The sequence below is a fragment of the Aspergillus eucalypticola genome (assembly GCF_003184535.1).
Source record: "Aspergillus eucalypticola CBS 122712 chromosome Unknown BO83scaffold_5, whole genome shotgun sequence".
In the NCBI taxonomy this organism is placed as follows: Eukaryota; Fungi; Ascomycota; class Eurotiomycetes; order Eurotiales; family Aspergillaceae; genus Aspergillus; species Aspergillus eucalypticola.
Genome location: NW_020290279.1, coordinates 815,826 through 834,307, shown reverse-complemented (window position 1 = coordinate 834,307; position 18,482 = coordinate 815,826). Strand labels below are relative to the sequence as shown.

The window sequence follows — 18,482 nt, the reverse complement described above, 5'->3', positions numbered from 1 at the left end:
CATCCAGACGTAAACAATCATCCTTGCGTGTAATTTCCCCCCAACAAAAAAAAAAAGAAAGCCCCAAAGGAATCCATAATGCGCTTCAACATCCCTCCCAGAAAAAAAGAAGTCAAAAAAGTACATTCCCAAAAACCACAAATGCTATTTTGTACTACCACTGGCCACACTGGAGGCCACCTTTGACCATGATCGCTTTCGCGATGGCTGAGGATCAGGTATTCGTGTCCGCGGACCAGTGCTACGCTCCCGGTTCTGTGCATCGAGGTATCGCAATTGGGCTTCACATTGCTCTGGGGTGTACGGTCCCGCTCCGAACTCCTTCATCTAGATTCGTAATCTAATTAGCAAGGTCCATTAGGCCAAGGTTGCACTAAGGACTCACCTTCTGTGCAATCACGTTGTATTTCTCATGCTCCCAGTACTCCCGCGCTCTTATGAGCAGTCGGATCTGGATGACTTGATCGTTAATTAGTTGACAATTTGCGACTGCTCAGGCGCACGTACTCACATCATTCTCATCCCACCGTGCCAATCGCTCCTTCCGTCGCCGCAACATGCGCATTTGTAGACGTGCCTCCGAGGCATCCTTGTGGAACTTGTTCCGGAACATCTCCCGGATCACTTTCCAGGCTAGATTCTGCTCCCGAAGCCTCTCTACAAATGCGTCTTCCTCCTCAGCTTGCGGGTCTCGCCTCCCCCGACCCGGAGCCCGGGGCCTTTGACTGCTTTGAGCGTCGGCTGCCCCTTGTCGTCGCTCTTGTTCCATGCGCTGCAGCCCTTCAGGATTAGGTAGTATTGTAACCGGTGCTTCTCGGGGTGTGACTGCCTGCTTGGGCCCACGTCGGACCCTCTTCGCGGGTGGCGGTTGAGGTGACAGGATAGCTTCGCTGAAGCCAAAGTCCGGCTCCTCTGGAGTATGTCCCAGACCTGCGGTGACAGTACGGGGGAAACTGCTGGGGAAGGGTGCGGTGATGCCTAGGCCTTGCGGTGGGACGGACTCGGGAACGTTGTAGTGAAAGTCTTGTGAGTGATGACTGAGCACCGGGCTTGGTCTGAAGGAGCTATCCGGAAGGCTGATCGGAGTCAAGATGGCACCAGTCGGGAAAGCTGCTGTGGTAGTATAAGGATTGCTAACACCGGTATAAGGTGACTATATGGCAGAATGATCAGCAAGTGGCGATCCAATAACATTTGAATTCAACGTACAGTATCGAGTGCGGTCCACTGAGGCTGCATACTGGCATAGTACTCGTCAAGTCCATCTCCGGGGTTCGAGCCACCATGGCTGAACACCATTGGCGCCGAGTATCCGATGGGTGTCTGGGGATACATTGTGAAGGCCAGCATGCGGTTGCAAATGATGCAGGGGCTGTTGTTGTGGAAGGAATGTAACGTGGATGAAACACGCAAGAGGGCAAACCGCCAGCAGTGGGCAAGGAGACTAATATAATAGATGATTAAGCTGAATTATGAACGAGCAGAGAGATTAAGAAGGCTTCTTCAGAATGAGTCAGGTGGAAAAGAATTATAGTTCTGCAAAAGTCGTAATCGTCAGGTGAAAGGCAAAGATTGCTTTGAAGTGAAATGTGGAAGGATGGAGTAGAAGTTTAATGGACGTGCGTGTGGATTCATATACTCGAGTAGGAGATATCAATGAAAGACAAAATGCCTCGCAAGGCAGGCCAGAAGTGTGAAGCCTTTGGTGATCGGGCTTAGAGAGCTCTAGTGAACATGGTAGGTACCGCCCACTTTCACTGTGCCGCAAAAATTGAATCGCAATCAGAGGTTGTAGGTATGACCATGCGCCTGCATTTAAGCGCCCGCTGATTCCAGGCGGATGGCTCCATTTTCTAGAGGGGCAGGGGAGGAGAGAGAAATAATTTCTCATCTCTTGACATGACATGAGAAGGGAGACAATCCAGCCCCCAAACCCCCCGGGGCTCAGACTTTTGCATTCCCAGGCCCACCCATGTTACTCAAGAACAAGGCAGTACCTGCTGCGATCTTAGTTCCGATGTACTGGGTCCCTGATGTGGGCACTGTCGAATGGGTAATGCCATGGAAAGAGTTACAAAAACCGACACTTTAGCGAACCGCCCATAGTCCATATCAAATAGCACTCAGTGGGTTAGCGCTGGAGCTGACAGTTCTGCTAATGGTCAAGTCCAACGGAGAAAGCCTAGCGGATAAGAAAATCCTGGGTAAAGGATCGCAAAATGGAGAAAGTATAATAACAAATAATTAAATGACTACAAATCCGTGTAAAAAGCGTGGAAAAAAAATACACCAGAAAGTCTCCGAACGGCAGATGAACGCATCGCCAGTTTCCTAGCCGCTACGGGAGGTGGAGATGGAGGGTGAGAGCGGCCAAGAGAAGACGAATTGACAAGCTACTAGACGCAGCCCCAACAACGGTAGGTCATAAGCCAGGATTCTGGTGCTTTGTTAGCCGGACGCAACTAAATCCTGTTCGGAAAGCTGTGGAGGAGACACGGTCACCAGCAAAACCGGAGGAGAGCATCAAGGAAGCTCTATGAGCAGGGGTAGCACAGAAAGATAGGCCATTAAGCGCTTCTCCGTCGCTGCGGCTGCAAATCCCGGTGGATCAGACGGACTCGACTAGGCTAGGCTGGCGGGCTTGTCTGACAGACATGGGGAGACATGCTTGTTGTGGTTTTGCGATCGGACTAGTGTAATCGCCCTACGGAGTCGAGCTGACCACCAAAGCCATCCGCCAGGCCCGTAATGAACGGTCATAATGTACGGTCTCTCCCCATTTCAGTCCACTCATGCGCGGGTACCGGGAAGGCTGTCCCCCTGGATCCAGCAGGTTAAGATATGATCGGTTCAGTGCTCATCCTGCCGGCTACCTGCGTTCAACCAAAGCCACGTGTCCCCGAAGGGAAAGGTGAGTTACGCGCCAGACGAGATGAGGATGGATGGGGTGGTCCTCTCCAGACCTGCGAGTTGCTTCACAAGAACGTCCATCTCCAACCATTATTCCAGTCCGGAGATTCCCGCCATGGCACTGGCGCCTAAGGAATCGCCGGTTTGCTCGGGGAGGCCGTCTTGTTCTGGAATTCGCTTAGTGCACTTCGCGCAAGATTTTCATGCTGGATTTCCTTTCGGCGTCCGCGAGGGATTTGGCCCTATGGAACGGCCTTCTGACCGGCGTGTCATCGAGGCCCCTCTCACTGTCGGTTTGCGCACATCACCGCCATGTGGATGATCTTCATTCTTTCAGCGAGTCGAACGATCGGGGCCCCCGGGGCGCATCCACGTGATGTCACTGGGTTTCTCAGTTTCCCCTCAGGGTTAGTGGATGCCACCTTGTCATCAATCCCACTATTTCCCCTTCATGAACGAAGAGAAGACAAAAAAGGCCCATCCTCAGGCTCACGCGCTAACACTAGTAATGATCTATTTTGGACCGGGCGCGGATCTGATCAAGAGCAGGAGGATGTCGGTCAATGCCGGATTTGCCGAATGAGGGCAAGGTTGTCGCCTAGGCGTTTTTTGCCCTCAAATTGGCCCCTTCGTTCTTCCCTCTCGTCTTTCCCCTTTTACCTGGGTTCCTCTTCGATGGTCCAATAATGCCCACACGAGGAGCTGTGGCTATGGGCAGGCGCAGCAATGGCTGGTTGCAGTCCTGAAACGATGGGGTCGTTCTCACCTGTGTTTCACCTATAGCCCCCTCGGATGCTGGGGGATGATCTCATCTAGTAATCAACCCTGCCACTGAATCATGGATGATCTAACCGTCAGCAACGGGTGAATTGGCATCCAAAATGTCCGTGTCCTAATTCAGTTTGGACCCATTTTGCATTACTACATTTCCAAAAAAGAAATAATTTGAGATTGTAAAAATTTTGATGACGTGAGAGAAATTCCATGCAAACAAGAACCCGAGTAATAAAGAAAGAGGTCATGAAGGAAGCGAAAGGGGAGAACGAGCCCTAGGGAAGTATATAATGCCCCGAGGACAATGAGCCGTGTAACCAAAACCGGCTGATCTGCAGCAGGGTTTCTATATATGGGGATTAAGGGCAGACAGTTCATTCGTGACTGCCCGTTACCCCGGTTGACTGCTTCGGATGAGCGCCCCCGTTAACAGGGTACCCGTTATTGTCATCGTCGTCTTCTTCATCTTCTAAGAACCCTTCTAGACTCTCGTCTTGGCCTGTCCCACGATGGTTTCCCAGCGTATCGTCGGCCGAGACGGAGATCCCTCTCGCTCCCCAGCGGTTGTTCCTTGGTCTACCGCCACCAGCGACCTCCTCGTCCTCCACGTCCTCCTCATTTAGATTTTGCTCCTCATCTGCACTCCTCCGCTGCCGGAAGTTCAGAATCTTGCTCACTAGCCAGCTGTGGCGGAAATCTTCCGAGTCAACAACTCCGCCATTTCGGAGCTTCACACGTTGGCGGGTATAGTAAACCCAGGCAAAATCAACGTAGAAAGCCGTCTGGATGACACCGTAGAGGTCTGCAATCACGTCCCAGTGACCCTCAGCGCCCAGTCCCCGTACAAGCCAATTGAGAATATAGAAGGCGCGATAGGAGCCCAGCATAAGCAGGTAGTATGAATCGATGACGGTTGGAACGGTCGTTTGGCGCAGGAGCAACAATTGAGGGAGAACACAGACGGACTCTAAGATGATCGAGAAGGTCCAGCAAGTCTGCATATCATCATGATTCGGTTAGCGAGCTCAACAGGCCAATGCGAGCCATTCAACCTACCTCTGTGAACCATCTATCGGGATAACCACGATAAAAGATGACAATGGATATGGGTGCCAGAACCAGAGATAGGGCGACCGATATTATAGCCATCTTCCAGGCTCGCTCTCTTTCCCGTGTCCGGGGAAATACTCTCATCATCAGGTATATAACGTAGAACGAGGAGATTATATAGAATAGCTTGAAGAATACGAGATAGAAGTGCCTCCATCCTGCCTTCGAGAAAAGGTCGAGATAACGAGTCACGAACACCAAAGCATAGAGCATCTGCGTCAGAAGGGAGACACCTATTATGTAGAACAATGCTTAGCTCGCAGTACACTGCAATGATGCAAGTTATCATACGGACCTTCTGCACTCTTATTTCGATGGATAGCCCATATCAAGACACATTTGGAGGAGATATGGGAGAGATCGGCCAGTAGCCGGAAGATATTGAGGTTCAGCATGGTTGATATGGAGTATATATAAAGAGGAAGCTTGTTAAGCAGCTTTCACTGTGGAATCGCCCTGCAAACCACTTTCTAGAGTACCATCAAGATGATCTAGCAAGTTCGTGAGAGATGGTCGCCTCGATGGTCCTCGTGTGGACCGTGCTCCGTTAATCAACCCAGAGACCCGGTCGGGTAACGTAGGTTGGCGGCCACTGTATGACAATGCGGTCAATGCGAGAGATTGTGAGGTTGAAGACCAAGCACACTGGTCTTAAAGAGGCTGAAGATGCCACGACAAGAGCTGATGTAGCAGTGATAAGCGGTCTAATTGTCATGGACCTGCACTGGCCGCGTCGACCTGTGAGCTTCCGCCTTATCTGGTCTCAACCAAGGGAGAGCTCACCGTCACCGACGGGATCCACCTGCACCTGGGGGCCCCGTGCCGCGTGTACCTCACGTGACCATCGGCGTACAGTGGACGCTTGTGTCACTGCAGTTATCTCTCCTTGATGACGTCAGGACGCCCTATTCACCTTTTATATCCGTTCTATCAGAAGAGAAATGGTACAAGACATCGCTGATTTGGGTGAAGTAGTTCATGCTAGGTTCCTGTAGGCTTTGGTAGATTTGTCCAGCAAAACAGTAGACCATCTGGTAACATGATATCGAACAGGGCCGGGAAGCCTCAAAGCTGTCTAGACCTCCATAGCAATGCCTATCAACTGTCAAGAGTTTACCCCGCTTCTTCCATCCAAAAAATCTCCTGTAAACATTAATTGGAAGTAAATAAGCTAGGGAATACGAACCGAAGACTTTTTATCAACTTCAGGCCACTACAGACGCCTCCCTAACGTTTAGTCTGCCATCAACTGTGCCAATCCACTTAATGAAAGCTTGCCGTGAATACTGTGGGTTGGCGGGTAATTTAACCTCTATTCTCTTTTCGATGATGCGCTCCTTTCCATAGCTGTCTCGAAGCTGAAGGAATTGAGGCACATTCCTAGCGCCGTGGTGAATGGTCTCGACAGACCAGTGCGCCAGCCTGGTCACACCCAAACCGACACTGACGAGTAAATGTTGTTGCACCCATGTATATATAAATGCCTTCTCATCCAGGCAGCTAGCAGACCAATTATCGTGACTCTGGTGGTTGCTAATGTGGCAGCAGTATTTAGCTCGATGCCACTCCGTTCGCACGCTGCGTATGCTGTGCATAGGAGACGAAGAGCGGGGTAAAGGTGCCACCGCGTATGGAGTAGAACGCCGCGATTATCATGTCGGAAACTTCTGAGCTAATAGAATAGTTGACGGTCGGGGCTGGTGCTCTTTAGACAGTTCGATGACTTTATACTAGCAAGATTGAGCACCAAGGATGTGAAGAGCGTTAGAGAGCCGGCGCAAGCAAGGAAGGAAAGATCATGTGAATGGGGTGTATTGTCGAATCTGTCTCTTGAGAGTATCAGATTTTGGCACTCTTGACTTGGATACAAAAGCTAGGAAACCCCGAATGGTGTAATTGAGTGCTGGCTCTGTCCTTTCCTTGCTTTGTCGCCTAACTTCACAATTCAGCTCACATGAAACTCAGACGGACAACTGGCTATTCACTGGGATATATCAGTACCCGCCCTTGTGGGTTCTCCAGATCTAGTGAAAGACAAACTTTGTAAGGGACATGGAAATTTACGCACCAGTTTATGCTTCCAAGCTTCAAAGTGGTGACCCATGCTGGGAGAACATTCCTTGATTCTAGCTTGTAGGTGAAGTCACCTCATCTCATCCAAACTTCAGGAAAGGATACTGAAGCTAGTAAGAAAGACTGAGCAAAATATTGAGATAGCTGGATCAAAGATCGTTGATCGATCGTGTGAGGTATTGGTCGAATTCAGTTATGAGCAGTAGTCTGCCGCAAAACTTCGGCCTTATCTGGATCAGCGAGCTGAAATTCCGAACTCTCCTTTCCTGAGAGATGTCTATCTAGGAATTCTATCATTTTCTTCAATGACATCCAGCTATGGTCATGATCTTATCAAAGATGAAGAATGTGGCCCCCCGACTCACTTTGACATGTACTCCATAAGGAAGAAGTGACAGACTCAAAAGTTCTGCTATTGTGGTTATTTATATAAAGAAGCTGTGGGTGAAGGCTGTATACATATCCTATTAGTTAAAGCGAAGAGAGAGATAAAATCATTGGTTGGTTGCTTGACTGAGTGGATATGTATGGGATAAGCGGAGAAGACATGAGAGACTGAGGATCGGTTCACATCTATAGCTTTGAGGAAGTACTTGGCTTTAACGCAGAGTCTGTACTTAGACTCACTGTTTAATAGAGTTTCTCAGTGTTACTTCAAGGCGTATAATTAAGTATATTTTGTAGGCAGTTTGATATCAGTTAGAAAGAGATCAAAATGTAGTATATATTTCTGACAACTCGGGTGAACAGTAGCAGCCTAGTGCTGAGACAGGGTCTCTAGTCTTTCGGCCGGTAAGCCTACCGAACTGTAAACAGGGCATATTTTCTCTGTCGTCGAAGAATGCCTATCCCAGGGGATCGAAGCAAAAGCTAGTACCGAATTCATTGGAAAAGAGATTTGCAATCTGTTTGATTCCGGCGTAGGCACCTCGTTAGACCATTTCAAGCAAGAAGCGTTTGCTGGCATAAAGAAACTTGTAGCATGTCTCTGATACGCATCTTCGGCTAAAAATCACCTAAGTATAGATAAAGCTCTGTTCTCCAGATGGAGGTAACCGAAACCAAAGAAGATAAAGTTGAGCATGCGCCACATTGCCTTAATTCATGACCCACTTCTTTGTCTGGCTAGTTGAAGGGTAACCCTCTTCTAGAAAAGTTTTCTTGCGAGCGCTAATTGTAATATTAAGGCTACTACCTCGAATAGGCTCTTTCGCCGCCCAAGATAGGGCCATCGGAAAGCTTACCCCATCTCGAGATCTCAGAAGGGTTCTCAAATCTGAAAATGTCACTACGTCTTTCTATCCATGTAAGTCGCTCAAATACTCGAGGTGATATTGATACTCTAAGAACTATCCGCACTTAAACAATGACGAATTTGTACATACCTGCATTTGGCATAGGCCAATCATGCTGTGATCCACCACGTGTACGCCATCGCCATCAGTCATTTCAGTCTCGCAGCCTAGTTATTGCGTATTATATGCTAGAGCCACTCAGACAAGCTGATCCGGCTTAGGAGGTTGCATTGTTCGACTGCAAAGCGAATGTCGGTTCTATTTTCCTACCTTCAGCTGCATACGCCACTGCATTAGCAATCTGTTTTACATGGAACTCCAACTGGTACCAACGCAGTCATTGGAAACAGTGTTTTCCTGAAGTGGAAAACCATCGACAATTGGCCTGCAAGGTAATGGATAGCGAGAATGGCGGACAGGACAGTAAGCTCTGTCATCGGAACGATAGGCGCACCGGGGGGACCGTGCTCGGAACGGACTCACAGGGTCCCATAAAACGGTTCACGGGCCTATCTAGAACCTTTCAAACCAGCCTAGGAGGGTACAGATAAGGTGCTTGGGAACGGGCGAAGGATGAGGGAGAGAAGCTCGTTTCTAGGGGGCACAAGCAGCCTACCTGATAAGTTACCTGGAACGATACGAATTTGAAGAGAGACCGATCTTGCATCATGGGTCCCGCAAAGCCCTGCACTCGTCATATGAAGCGGGAAGAGTGGACTAGACTAAAAGCAACGGTCGATGGGGGAAGGAGGAGGTAGCGGTCCTTTACCCCGCTCTCATTGTCTCCCATCAGGCCATTTCATTGGGAGGAAAAGTGAACCTGGCACCCACATAAACAGCAAAGATCTGAATCCATGGTCCCTCGAGGTTTGCTTTTTACTTCATCTCTGGACTGCCAAGGCCCGAGATTGCAGCTGGCGACGTCCGTTTCATGTTGTTAGCTGCCTCGCGGTCATCGGGATGTCTAGGGCCCCTCATTGGCCTCGCCAACCTGCTTGGTTCTACTAAACACTGCAGCATCACCAGGTTGACCTGGTCAAGCTGTCCAAAGACGGCGGGTTCTATGGTCAGATTGCCGCCACCACCATCATCGCTGTTCGTTTTGTTCACGGAACGGGCATTCTTGCCTGGATCCGTGGCTGATCAAGTGTTGAAGCTGGCTTGTGAGATGGACGCCTAATGACTATGGAAAATCAACCTTGAGTCACCGGTCGGGAGAAATTGGGGAGACGGGAAAGCTCATCGTAGGTGTAAATACAAGGATAGGGGTATCGGTAGAAGGACGCTGGGGGGTCGTGTATCTCATCTGGCTGGCGTTGTGAGAACATGGGTGTGATGGCGGCGGTGATGTTGATTGAACCAAAGTGACGAGAGTATGTATCGCATTGACCCAGGAGGGGATGAGGGGAAGATAATCTAGATAATCGGCGGATGTCCTCGGCCTACGCAAAGGCGAAGAAGAAGTAGTAAATAGATGGAAGAAGCGAAACCACCGGGCCCATCCTTCCATTCAGGCAGCTTTCTTTTTTAGGAAAAGGACGGGCCTATCGTGGATGGTGTGCAGAAGTGGTCCATGTACGAGAGTCCACCGTCTCCAGTAGTTCCGGTGGGCAGGACGAGTAGGAAGCCGGAGGAGGTGGCAGGAGGAGATCTGATGCCTCGTCGCTGCTGAGGAGGAAAAAGCAAGCAGGTCTCGGAGGACGCGGGATTGGCGAGACGCTGCACTCCCTTTAGCCTTGGGGTGGATTCGAATCGAATTGTTCTGTCTGTTCCCCCTCCCCTCCGCAGTACTAGTCAGAAATGAAGAGAAGAGAAGGAAGGAAGAGGCTTTGCGAGTCTTGTCGGTTTTCCCATCCGCTTCTCTCTCTTCTTCCTTTTTCCCTCTTGTTCCTCTTTCCCGGATCCTATTCTCTCTTGCCACTCCCGAGGTTCCCTTAGTCTTGTACTATCATTATATTATCCATTTCCATTTGTTTTTAGTTACGGGAATTGGTAAACTGTAAAGCAGAACCCCAAGTATTACCTACGGTGGCTTTTCTGCCCTACTGGAGACCTTACTTGCCTACTACCTACTGACTGACTGACCGAGTGGTTGTTGCTCTGACTACGACCACCAGTTTTGATTATTTTATCAGACAATTCAATTCAGTCTACTTCCTTACTACTTCGCTATTACAACTTCTTCTTCTACTACTATTACCTGACTGAGGGACAGGTTGAATCCTCTTGAGCTGACCCTTACTGACCTTGACCTGCCAATTCGAACCTGATCTACTCCCTCCTACTTACTACTACTACTACTACAACGACGACCACCACCACTACTTCGCTACTACTTCGCTACGACTATTGCTACTACTACCACCGCCACTACCAGATCATCCTGCCTATCAGAAAAATCCCGAGACTCCTTTTCAAACCATGAACTTTGACCAGTAAGCCTCTCTTTACACTCTCAGTCGGTCTCCATCTCCACTTGTCCTGACCAGAACGTTTTATCATCGCATCTCCAGTACTCCGTACTATGTCCAGCCTCTGTATCCTAAGATGCTAGAAAGGTCTTCCTGTGATTGTGCCTAAGCCTGTTTATACTTACTATCTTTTCCTCTCTCCTTGCCCCTCCCCCCCTTTCCCCTCCCCTCACTCGTCACTGCCCTCCTCATCGCCCATTCACCTGAGTTGCCTCACTCCAACTCCCCCTCCCTCCCTCACTCCCTCCCTCCCTCCCTCTCTTGTCCTTTGACTTTCCCTCGCTACCATTCCGACTTCATATATGCATGTAACAATCCTTCCGACTTTTTCCTTCTTTTCCCGTCATCTACCTCATTCCCTGCGGCGCTACTGCCACGCCGTATGATGCGCCGGTGTCATCGTCACTTTGGTGTAACCAAGCGCTCGCTTCCCTGAACCTGACCGGCCAATCTCCACGGAGCGTTCCTTGAGTAGCAGATTTGCTAATCTCATAAGCATGTGTATCTACAGATGAATCGACAGAACGTGATTGGGATAACTGCGTATCATCAGCCATGTCGTAAGTCCCTCCTCGTCCTCCCCAGCCTGAAGGTGAAGCTGGCCTCTGGGACTGCGCAGCGTCGGTGGCAGCTGTCCTTCCATATATACTTGATTTTGAGATACCTCACACCCACCCCCTCGGGTCATGTGCTTCACTTGGAGTGTTTCTCTTGTAATTTATCTACTATGTGTTTGTATCTGTTCCCGCTTTCGGCTAATTCACTGTCCTGTCCGTTTCCCTCGACTTGAAATTGACAAAGTGACTGGCTCGTTCTATTATTATTGCGATTATCGTTCTGGCCTTGCATTCACTTCTTCTTTATCTCCTCCTTCCTTTTTCTAAAAAAAAAAAATCATTTTTCTCGTGTCGTGGGCTCATCTCTGACACCGGCGCCTTTCGCCTGTCCCTCTACTACAGGTCCCCTCCAACATCTAAGCGAATCAAGACTTCCATCTCTGCCAACGCACCATCACACCTGATCGCTCAACAGCAAGTCAATCCCTTTTCAAGAGTGCCTTCGTTCGAGGGCATTCCTATGCCCCAAACTCAGATTCCTCCCCAGAATCCGCGCAAACGCCGTGCTTCCTCCCAGTCAGGCCCTGCGGCTACCATGGCGGCGCCAGGCACGGCTCCGGCGACGGGAGAAACTGCGCACGAGCAAGGACCTGGAGGATCGGAGCCTGCCCCTAAGAAGAAGGGGAGGACCAACACTCCGTGGACTGCTGAGGAAGAGCAGAGGCTGAAGACCATGCGCGACGCGGGTCGCACCTGGAGTGAGATTGCCAAGGTGGATAAAGCTCCCCTGCTTCAGTACCCTCCACTACGTCACGCATGCTGACCTGAATTTCCCGGGTGCTATAGACATTCCCTGCCCGGACCGAAGGCAGCGTCAAGAAACATTGGTACAAAGTAAGCAGATTCTTATTTCTCTGTACGGAAGACTGGATGTAGATACTTATGCCACGATAGGACATGCACTATGCCGAATTTGCTGAAGACGAGGTAACGACCCTTCACGTACGACTTTGTTTGTCAAGCGATGCTAAACCAAGGACAGTCCGTAGCACTTCGGGAAGCGATTAGGGAATACGATGCAAATAAATGGAAGGCGATTGGACTGAAAGTCGGAAAGCCAGCCAAGGTAAGATTTCCGGGCTCTGTAGATGCCTTGCTGGATCGTTGACATGGGTGATTTAGGCGTGCGAACAATATGCGAAAGAACATTTCAAGGACCTTTAGATTTCCTACGAACTCTTGACGACGTGATGACCAATGCATCGTCTTCCGCACATGTAACGGATCGACGATGGGCATGAGTTTTGGATTCACATTGCTTCAGGCTGAAGATGTCAGCGCAATGTTCGATGTTAGCCACAATTTGCAAAGTATCGGGCGAAGGGTTATCGGAGTTGGCTTGCGTCTTTCATTTCATTTTCTGCTGGTCCCGTCTGGTCGACTATTTCCCACTTCTTCCTTTCTTACAAGCGTCATTTCTGGTTATTTCGTCTTGTTCCTTGTCCCCTCATATCCTGGGTGAATACCACTGTTCGTTTCGCGTAACTCCCTGACGGGTCTTCGCAGCAGCTTTTCGCCGCGGGCGCAGTGCACCCTGGGCCTCAATCCTGTCGCGCACCCAACAACACTTTGAAGCTTGTTGTAAGGTTTTCAATCTTTCTATAGAAGGAAACATAGTAGACGCTTACTCTCGGTGTCCCAGCATGTAGTGGTCACACCAATTTGAGTTGTTGCTGAAGTTGGACTTAATATTCTGCAGCTAGACGAGGTAGTCAGCATTATATGCTACTAGTTGCTAGTTCCCCAAAATTAGCCGACACAAGCCGATCAGGGCGGGTGGGAGTAGTTGTGGGATAGATAGTAATTACTATATCCGAAGTCGGGGAAGATGAAAAGCGGAGGAGATCCGCCCGCCTGGAAAACCGAATCTCCCCGCGGCAGATTACGATTTTATCGCCTCAGAGTGGAATCTTCTACCCGCTCCACTTACACTCGCCGGAACTGCAATCGTTCCATCTTACTGTCAGATTACTGGCTAGCATTCTGCACGACTGCGACTGGTGTGGGATTTCTGCATAGCATTGATTAAAATTGGTAAATCCCTTTCGGAGAGAAGGAATAATGAGATTCATTACGATCTCTCAAGAAACTGTCAGAAGAAGTTTGACTGACGTGCGATTGGCGTATGTGTTCCACCAGGTGTAATCGCCACGACGAATCCAGTGCAATCGCAACAAGTACAGCTCTCCCGCCTTCCTACAGAAACCTTATGCAAGGGACGGCTATCATGAAGACGAGTAGCGTGGTTTTGTCTGTCGATCAAGGTATCTAGGTAGCGTGCCTGCATGAAGACCGGTGTTCAACAACTGGATGTCACACACACTATCCGGGCTGATATCTGGAGGGGTTGCTTAACTCGCCGGATACTGTGATGGCTCCCGCTTGTTGATCTGAGATTATACGGTTGAACTTGATCTGGATAATTCCAGCGAAAGGACTCATGCGCGCTTTTCTTCTCTTTATACCCCACCTCTTCTCCGGTTATGTAACTGACATTGTGCGTCAGGATGTCTTCGCCGCAAACTGTCCCCACCCTAGGGTCTCCCTATGAGAAGGAAATCTCAAGAATCCGTTCGACAGAAGATACTTCTCCTCCTACCGCAAATGTCGAGAAAAAAGCCCAGAGGCAGCCGGGGGGGCCGTTTGCCTCTTCGAGAATGGCTGCATATCTTAGACGATTCGAACAGCAGCTCGTCGAATATAACCTGGAAGCTCGTGGTATAGAGCGGGTGCAGGAGCATGAACGGATGTCCAAGTTGACTTGGGTTTCTTACCTGCAGGCTTTCTTGCTTTGGGTCTCGATCAATCTGGCGGCCAACAACATCACACTGGGTATGCTGGGACCTGCTACGTATGGACTGAGTTTCCTTGACTCGGCTCTATGCGGAGTATTCGGTGCTCTGGTCGGTGCCATCGTGTCTTCGTGGATGGCCACATGGGGCCCTATATCGGGTATTCGGACCATGGTATGCTTTCACACTCTCTCTTGAAAGAACGTTGGCTAAGCACTATAATCTTAGGCATTCGGACGCTATTCAATGGGTTGGTGGCCCAGCAAACTCATCGTCATCTTGAACCTGATTCAAATGCTGGGATATGGCTTGATCGACTGCGTGGTTGGCGGACAGATCTTGTCCGCCGTTTCACCGCATGGAAACATGACGGTTGCTGTGGGTAAGTTGGTAGTGCTTCAAGCTATTGTTGTATAGTTATTGACGGTATGAAGGCATCGTGATCATCGCCATCATCAGTTGGGTCATCGCCACTTTCGGCATTCAGATATTCCATTACTACGAGCGGTATGTATGACCGATCAGGGTTGTAAATCTCTGCGACTGACGGAACCAGATTTGCTTTTCTCCCCCAGCTTATTGTTGTTTGCATACTGTTCGGCATGTCTGGGACGAAGTACGACTTGTCCACGCCATCAACTGGCGACGCTCGCACAGTGGCCGGCAACCGGTAAGTCCACTTCAAACCTTTGAATAATTCCATGCTTACATGCCACACTCGCAGTCTATCCTTCTTCTCGCTTTGTCTCAGTGCTGCAATTACATATGCACCGCTGGCAGCGGACTTTTTCGTCTATTATCCCCAGAATACCTCGAGGACATCTCTCTTTTTCCTCTCTTTGGGCGGCCTGATGATCTCTTTCACCATGGCTTTCCTCGTCGGCATCGGTCTCGCATCGGGCATCACCTCCGACCCAGCATACAGCAGCGCATACGCTGACGGTGCCGGAGCACTTATTGTCGAAGGGTTCAGCCCCCTAAACGGATTCGGCAAGTTTTGCGCCGTTGTCGTTGCCCTTGGTCTCATCGCCAACACCATCCCACCCACGTACTCAGCTGGCGTAGATTTCCAGATCCTCGGACGATATGCCGAAAAGGTGCCCAGAGCCATCTGGAACGCCATCGGAGTAATCATCTACACCGTGTGCGCTCTAGCAGGCCGAAGCAATCTCTCCGACATCTTCACCAACTTCCTCGCGCTCATGGGTTACTGGGTCGCCATCTGGATAGCCATCATTTTAGAAGACCGCTTTATCTTCCGCGCCCGCAGCGGATACAACTGGCACGCCTGGAACGACCCATCCAAGCTGCCCTTGGGCATTTCCGCTTTCATCGCCTTCTTGATCGGTTGGGCAGGTGCAATCCTATGCATGGCGCAGGTGTGGTATATCGGGCCTTTGGCGCGATTGGTGGGTGAATATGGCGCGGATGTAAGCAGGACCTGATGACAAACACATTTTTTTTTCTGCTTCACATACTAATTACTATATATAGATGGGCACCTACGTTGCTTTTTCGTGGACATGTGTGGTCTATCCGCCTCTTCGATATGCCGAACTTCGTTACTTCGGACGGTGAACTGGCAGTAATTCCATTTGGCTTCTGAGAAAGAGCACAAACTATTCAATTCAACATTGCAAAAATGCTCTACAAATAGGTCATTGGCCTTGTAGGGCATACCCAAAACTGATCATGTACTATACTATATCATAGTACAATGTCCGAGTGACAGACATTGTCATCGTCACTCAATCTAAAAAGTAATGTACACCAGATTGCACAAGTACTACTAAAAATGCATTTCATCGTCACTATCCTCTTCAACCTGACAGTAGCTACCAAATCATCCAAGGGAACACTACCCAATATCTTCAATTCAATTACTAAATTAAACCCCCCCAAAAAAGACCAACTAGTACATACTACAACGTAAGCAGTACGTAGCACCTCCATTCCCCATCATACTACCTACTACTTCACACCACCTACGGGCAGGCTTACTTTTCCCTCCTACCTATTTAGGCAAGTAAAAGAATCCCTCGAGGAGCTAGTAGTTTTTACTTACCACGTGAGACGGCTAATATTTCCCTTCCTTCTTTCCGTTAGTTTCCGCTGTTCCGGACATCATGCCACCCGCGCGTAACTAAGTAATCGCTTGATCAGCTCACTTGCACGTACCGCACTAAATAGTTAGGTAGCTAGGTACTCTAGGTTCAGGGTTGTATGGTCTTTTTCAAGCCATGAGTAATTACTTGCTAGTATGTACTTGTTTCGTGAGATTGCTCACTAGTAGTAGCGGTGTTTCATGTTATGGTAGTGCTAGGAGTACTTTAGTGGGTTGATAGAATATAAAATCATAGTATACGTCCAATTGAAGTGTTGTATCGTTCGGTTTGGGGGTGATATAAGTCTTGCTGGTAGATCTACAGTGTATCAGACAAGAGTATCTAGGAAAAAGGAAAGGAATTGGCAAAAGTATACAACAATACTGGTTTCAAACGATACACACACACACACAACACACAACTAATAGTTCATCCCGATGAAATCTTGTACAGAAAGCCGGCGCCCCCCATATATCTCTCTCTTTTGTGACTTGTCATGCCAGAACAACCCCTGCCTCGCGCATGTACACATACAGATTATATGTCGGATTGTCTCTTCTCTCTAATATCTCGCTTCACTCCATTGTTTCTCTTTGCTCCGGATCGAAGAAATAGCACCTAAGTAGGGAAGGGGGAAAAAAGAAAAAGGACAATCGCTCCATTCATTGTAGTAGTACATTGTATTTACCGGTACCAGTACTCAGGCTTGACGAAGTCGGCGAAGGTCTTGGGCTCCTCGTGAGGGGGGTGGCCGTGACCGTGGCCGTGGTCGTCTGGATAGGGAGCAATTAGTACATTGCACACACTGAATGATGGCCACCAAATGGGCCAGAATTGATGGAAAGTCACTTACGAGCGTGGGGGTCCTCCAAGGGGCCGACGTAGTTGAGCTTGACAACGTTACCGCACTCGCCGCAGCGCTCGATGGGGCGGTCACGGGAGACCTGTATTGTGGCTTGATTAGGGATCATGCTATCACAGGAGATAAACAGCACGGAAGAAATCGGCTTACAGTCAACCAGTTGACCTGGTGAGAGTCGGCGGGGAAACCAGTGCAACCAGCGTACTGCTCGTCACCAGCACCGTTGACGATGATGGGGTCCTCAAGGGTTCCTATAGAGAGTTATATCAGCGCCCACCCTCGCAAAATCACCTATCCAAGGCTCCAGAAGCCACCGCAAAAGTGGAAATAGTGTATGACATACCCTTGCGGGAGGCATCGAGGGGACGCATGTCGAAGATGTCAATGCCCTGCATCTTTCCGACGAGTTCGAGACGCTCGAGACCAGTGGCGTGCTCGATATCGACGGGAACGGTACCGGCCTTAGCACCCGGGGGGATGAGGTCGTCCTCGGTCTTGATCTCTGTTCAGGAAGAAAGCGCACAATCAGTATGATGTCAACCACGTATGGGGGCATCGAGAAGATGCAAGTAGCCGGCTATCAAATGTCCCAGTGCCCGAAACCCCGCATAAGATGCCCAATTGCAACCTCACTCGCAGTACAAGTCGCAATTGTTATCTTGCAAGTGTATCCGTAGGGACAATTGACGCTTCGTGTAGGGGTGGGTGTTATGCCAACTCACCATCGAAGGGAAGGATCTTGCCCTCCTGCTTCACCTCATACTTCTTGGCGTTGACTATAGGAGCAGCAATGGCATGTTAGCTCGCATATCCAGAACCGACGTCTGAATTCCCGTGCAATTGGCCCATATAGAGACCATGGGAGCGCGGTAGAAAAGGGACGGCTGCCACTGCTGCGGTGCAGAAGAGGCGGTCTTTTGATCCGACGATGAGGGTCACGTACAGCGGGTGACGGAGGAAGAAAAGGGACGGGCAGCGAGAGCCCGGGTAGGGGTGCGCCTGGCGAGGGCGAAGGCTGTGCGTTGGAGGAACATTGTCCTGGTGGGTGGGTTGCAATGACGGCAGACAAGGCAAGGACGTTTGGAGATGAGGGAGTTTGGAGGTTGAGGTGAGTTTGAAGCCGCTTCGGCCCGTGGTCGCCTGCCCTTAGTCAGCGCCGGGGATTGATTGGTTGCGGAGCTTCTACGGCTGCCCGCAATGACCTGGTCTGCATACTTGCTCGATTGGGCATCCGGCTTAGGGCTTAGGGTCTACTGTCTGCGCAAGTGGTTTTCTGCGGTCTGCCGTAGATGAAGAACACATGCCCCCGGCCGAGCAATGGCCGCGTTCAGCCCGGGATCAGCCGGTGCTAAAGTGCGAGAGCGGACGCTAGTGTCGGTTCATTGCGAACGAACAAATGCCGGCGCCATATGTTCCCCGGGCTAAATTGAATTATCATACATCACTAAATACCTTACATCAACCGTCCCTATA

General features: G+C 49.8%; 6 protein-coding genes across 6 annotated transcripts; 3 read left to right on the top strand and 3 right to left on the bottom strand.

Annotated features, from left to right (window-relative positions):
• Positions 1-144: 144 nt before the first annotated feature.
• On the bottom strand, positions 145-1,335 carry BO83DRAFT_306586 (uncharacterized protein; the record flags this gene model as incomplete). Its single annotated transcript, XM_025527301.1, has 4 exons — positions 145-327; positions 386-459; positions 508-1,153; positions 1,210-1,335. 4 exons carry the CDS (start codon positions 1,333-1,335, stop codon positions 145-147), a joined length of 1,029 nt encoding a protein of 342 aa, XP_025391166.1.
• A 1,797-nt stretch (positions 1,336-3,132) lies between these two features.
• BO83DRAFT_201970 (uncharacterized protein) lies at positions 3,133-3,828 on the top strand. The gene has a single exon (XM_025526645.1). The coding sequence runs from the start codon at positions 3,223-3,225 to the stop codon at positions 3,595-3,597; it is 375 nt and encodes a 124-aa protein (XP_025391165.1). The 5' UTR covers positions 3,133-3,222; the 3' UTR covers positions 3,598-3,828.
• Positions 3,828-5,289, bottom strand: BO83DRAFT_201858 (ER lumen protein-retaining receptor). The gene is made up of 3 exons (XM_025526644.1): positions 5,090-5,289; positions 4,741-5,027; positions 3,828-4,679 (listed from the first exon to the last, which is right to left on the bottom strand). The coding sequence occupies exons 1-3, from the start codon at positions 5,187-5,189 to the stop codon at positions 4,059-4,061; spliced, it is 1,008 nt and encodes a 335-aa protein (XP_025391164.1). The 5' UTR covers positions 5,190-5,289; the 3' UTR covers positions 3,828-4,058.
• Positions 5,290-11,144: 5,855 nt separating this feature from the next.
• On the top strand, positions 11,145-12,897 carry BO83DRAFT_375961 (SANT/Myb-like DNA-binding domain-containing protein). The gene is made up of 6 exons (XM_025530598.1): positions 11,145-11,193; positions 11,593-11,962; positions 12,037-12,084; positions 12,145-12,177; positions 12,233-12,316; positions 12,373-12,897. Exons 1-6 carry the CDS (start codon positions 11,189-11,191, stop codon positions 12,412-12,414), a joined length of 582 nt encoding a protein of 193 aa, XP_025391163.1. The 5' UTR covers positions 11,145-11,188; the 3' UTR covers positions 12,415-12,897.
• Positions 12,898-13,391: 494 nt separating this feature from the next.
• Positions 13,392-15,898, top strand: BO83DRAFT_375960 (purine-cytosine permease family protein). The gene is made up of 6 exons (XM_025530597.1): positions 13,392-14,216; positions 14,271-14,424; positions 14,477-14,549; positions 14,599-14,712; positions 14,767-15,472; positions 15,537-15,898. Exons 1-6 carry the CDS (start codon positions 13,758-13,760, stop codon positions 15,618-15,620), a joined length of 1,590 nt encoding a protein of 529 aa, XP_025391162.1. The 5' UTR covers positions 13,392-13,757; the 3' UTR covers positions 15,621-15,898.
• A 549-nt stretch (positions 15,899-16,447) lies between these two features.
• cox5b (cytochrome c oxidase subunit IV) lies at positions 16,448-18,100 on the bottom strand. Its single transcript, XM_025530596.1, has 6 exons — positions 17,953-18,100; positions 17,732-17,785; positions 17,353-17,511; positions 17,160-17,260; positions 17,001-17,091; positions 16,448-16,920 (listed from the first exon to the last, which is right to left on the bottom strand). Exons 1-6 carry the CDS (start codon positions 18,041-18,043, stop codon positions 16,832-16,834), a joined length of 585 nt encoding a protein of 194 aa, XP_025391161.1. The 5' UTR covers positions 18,044-18,100; the 3' UTR covers positions 16,448-16,831.
• Positions 18,101-18,482: the final 382 nt, after the last annotated feature.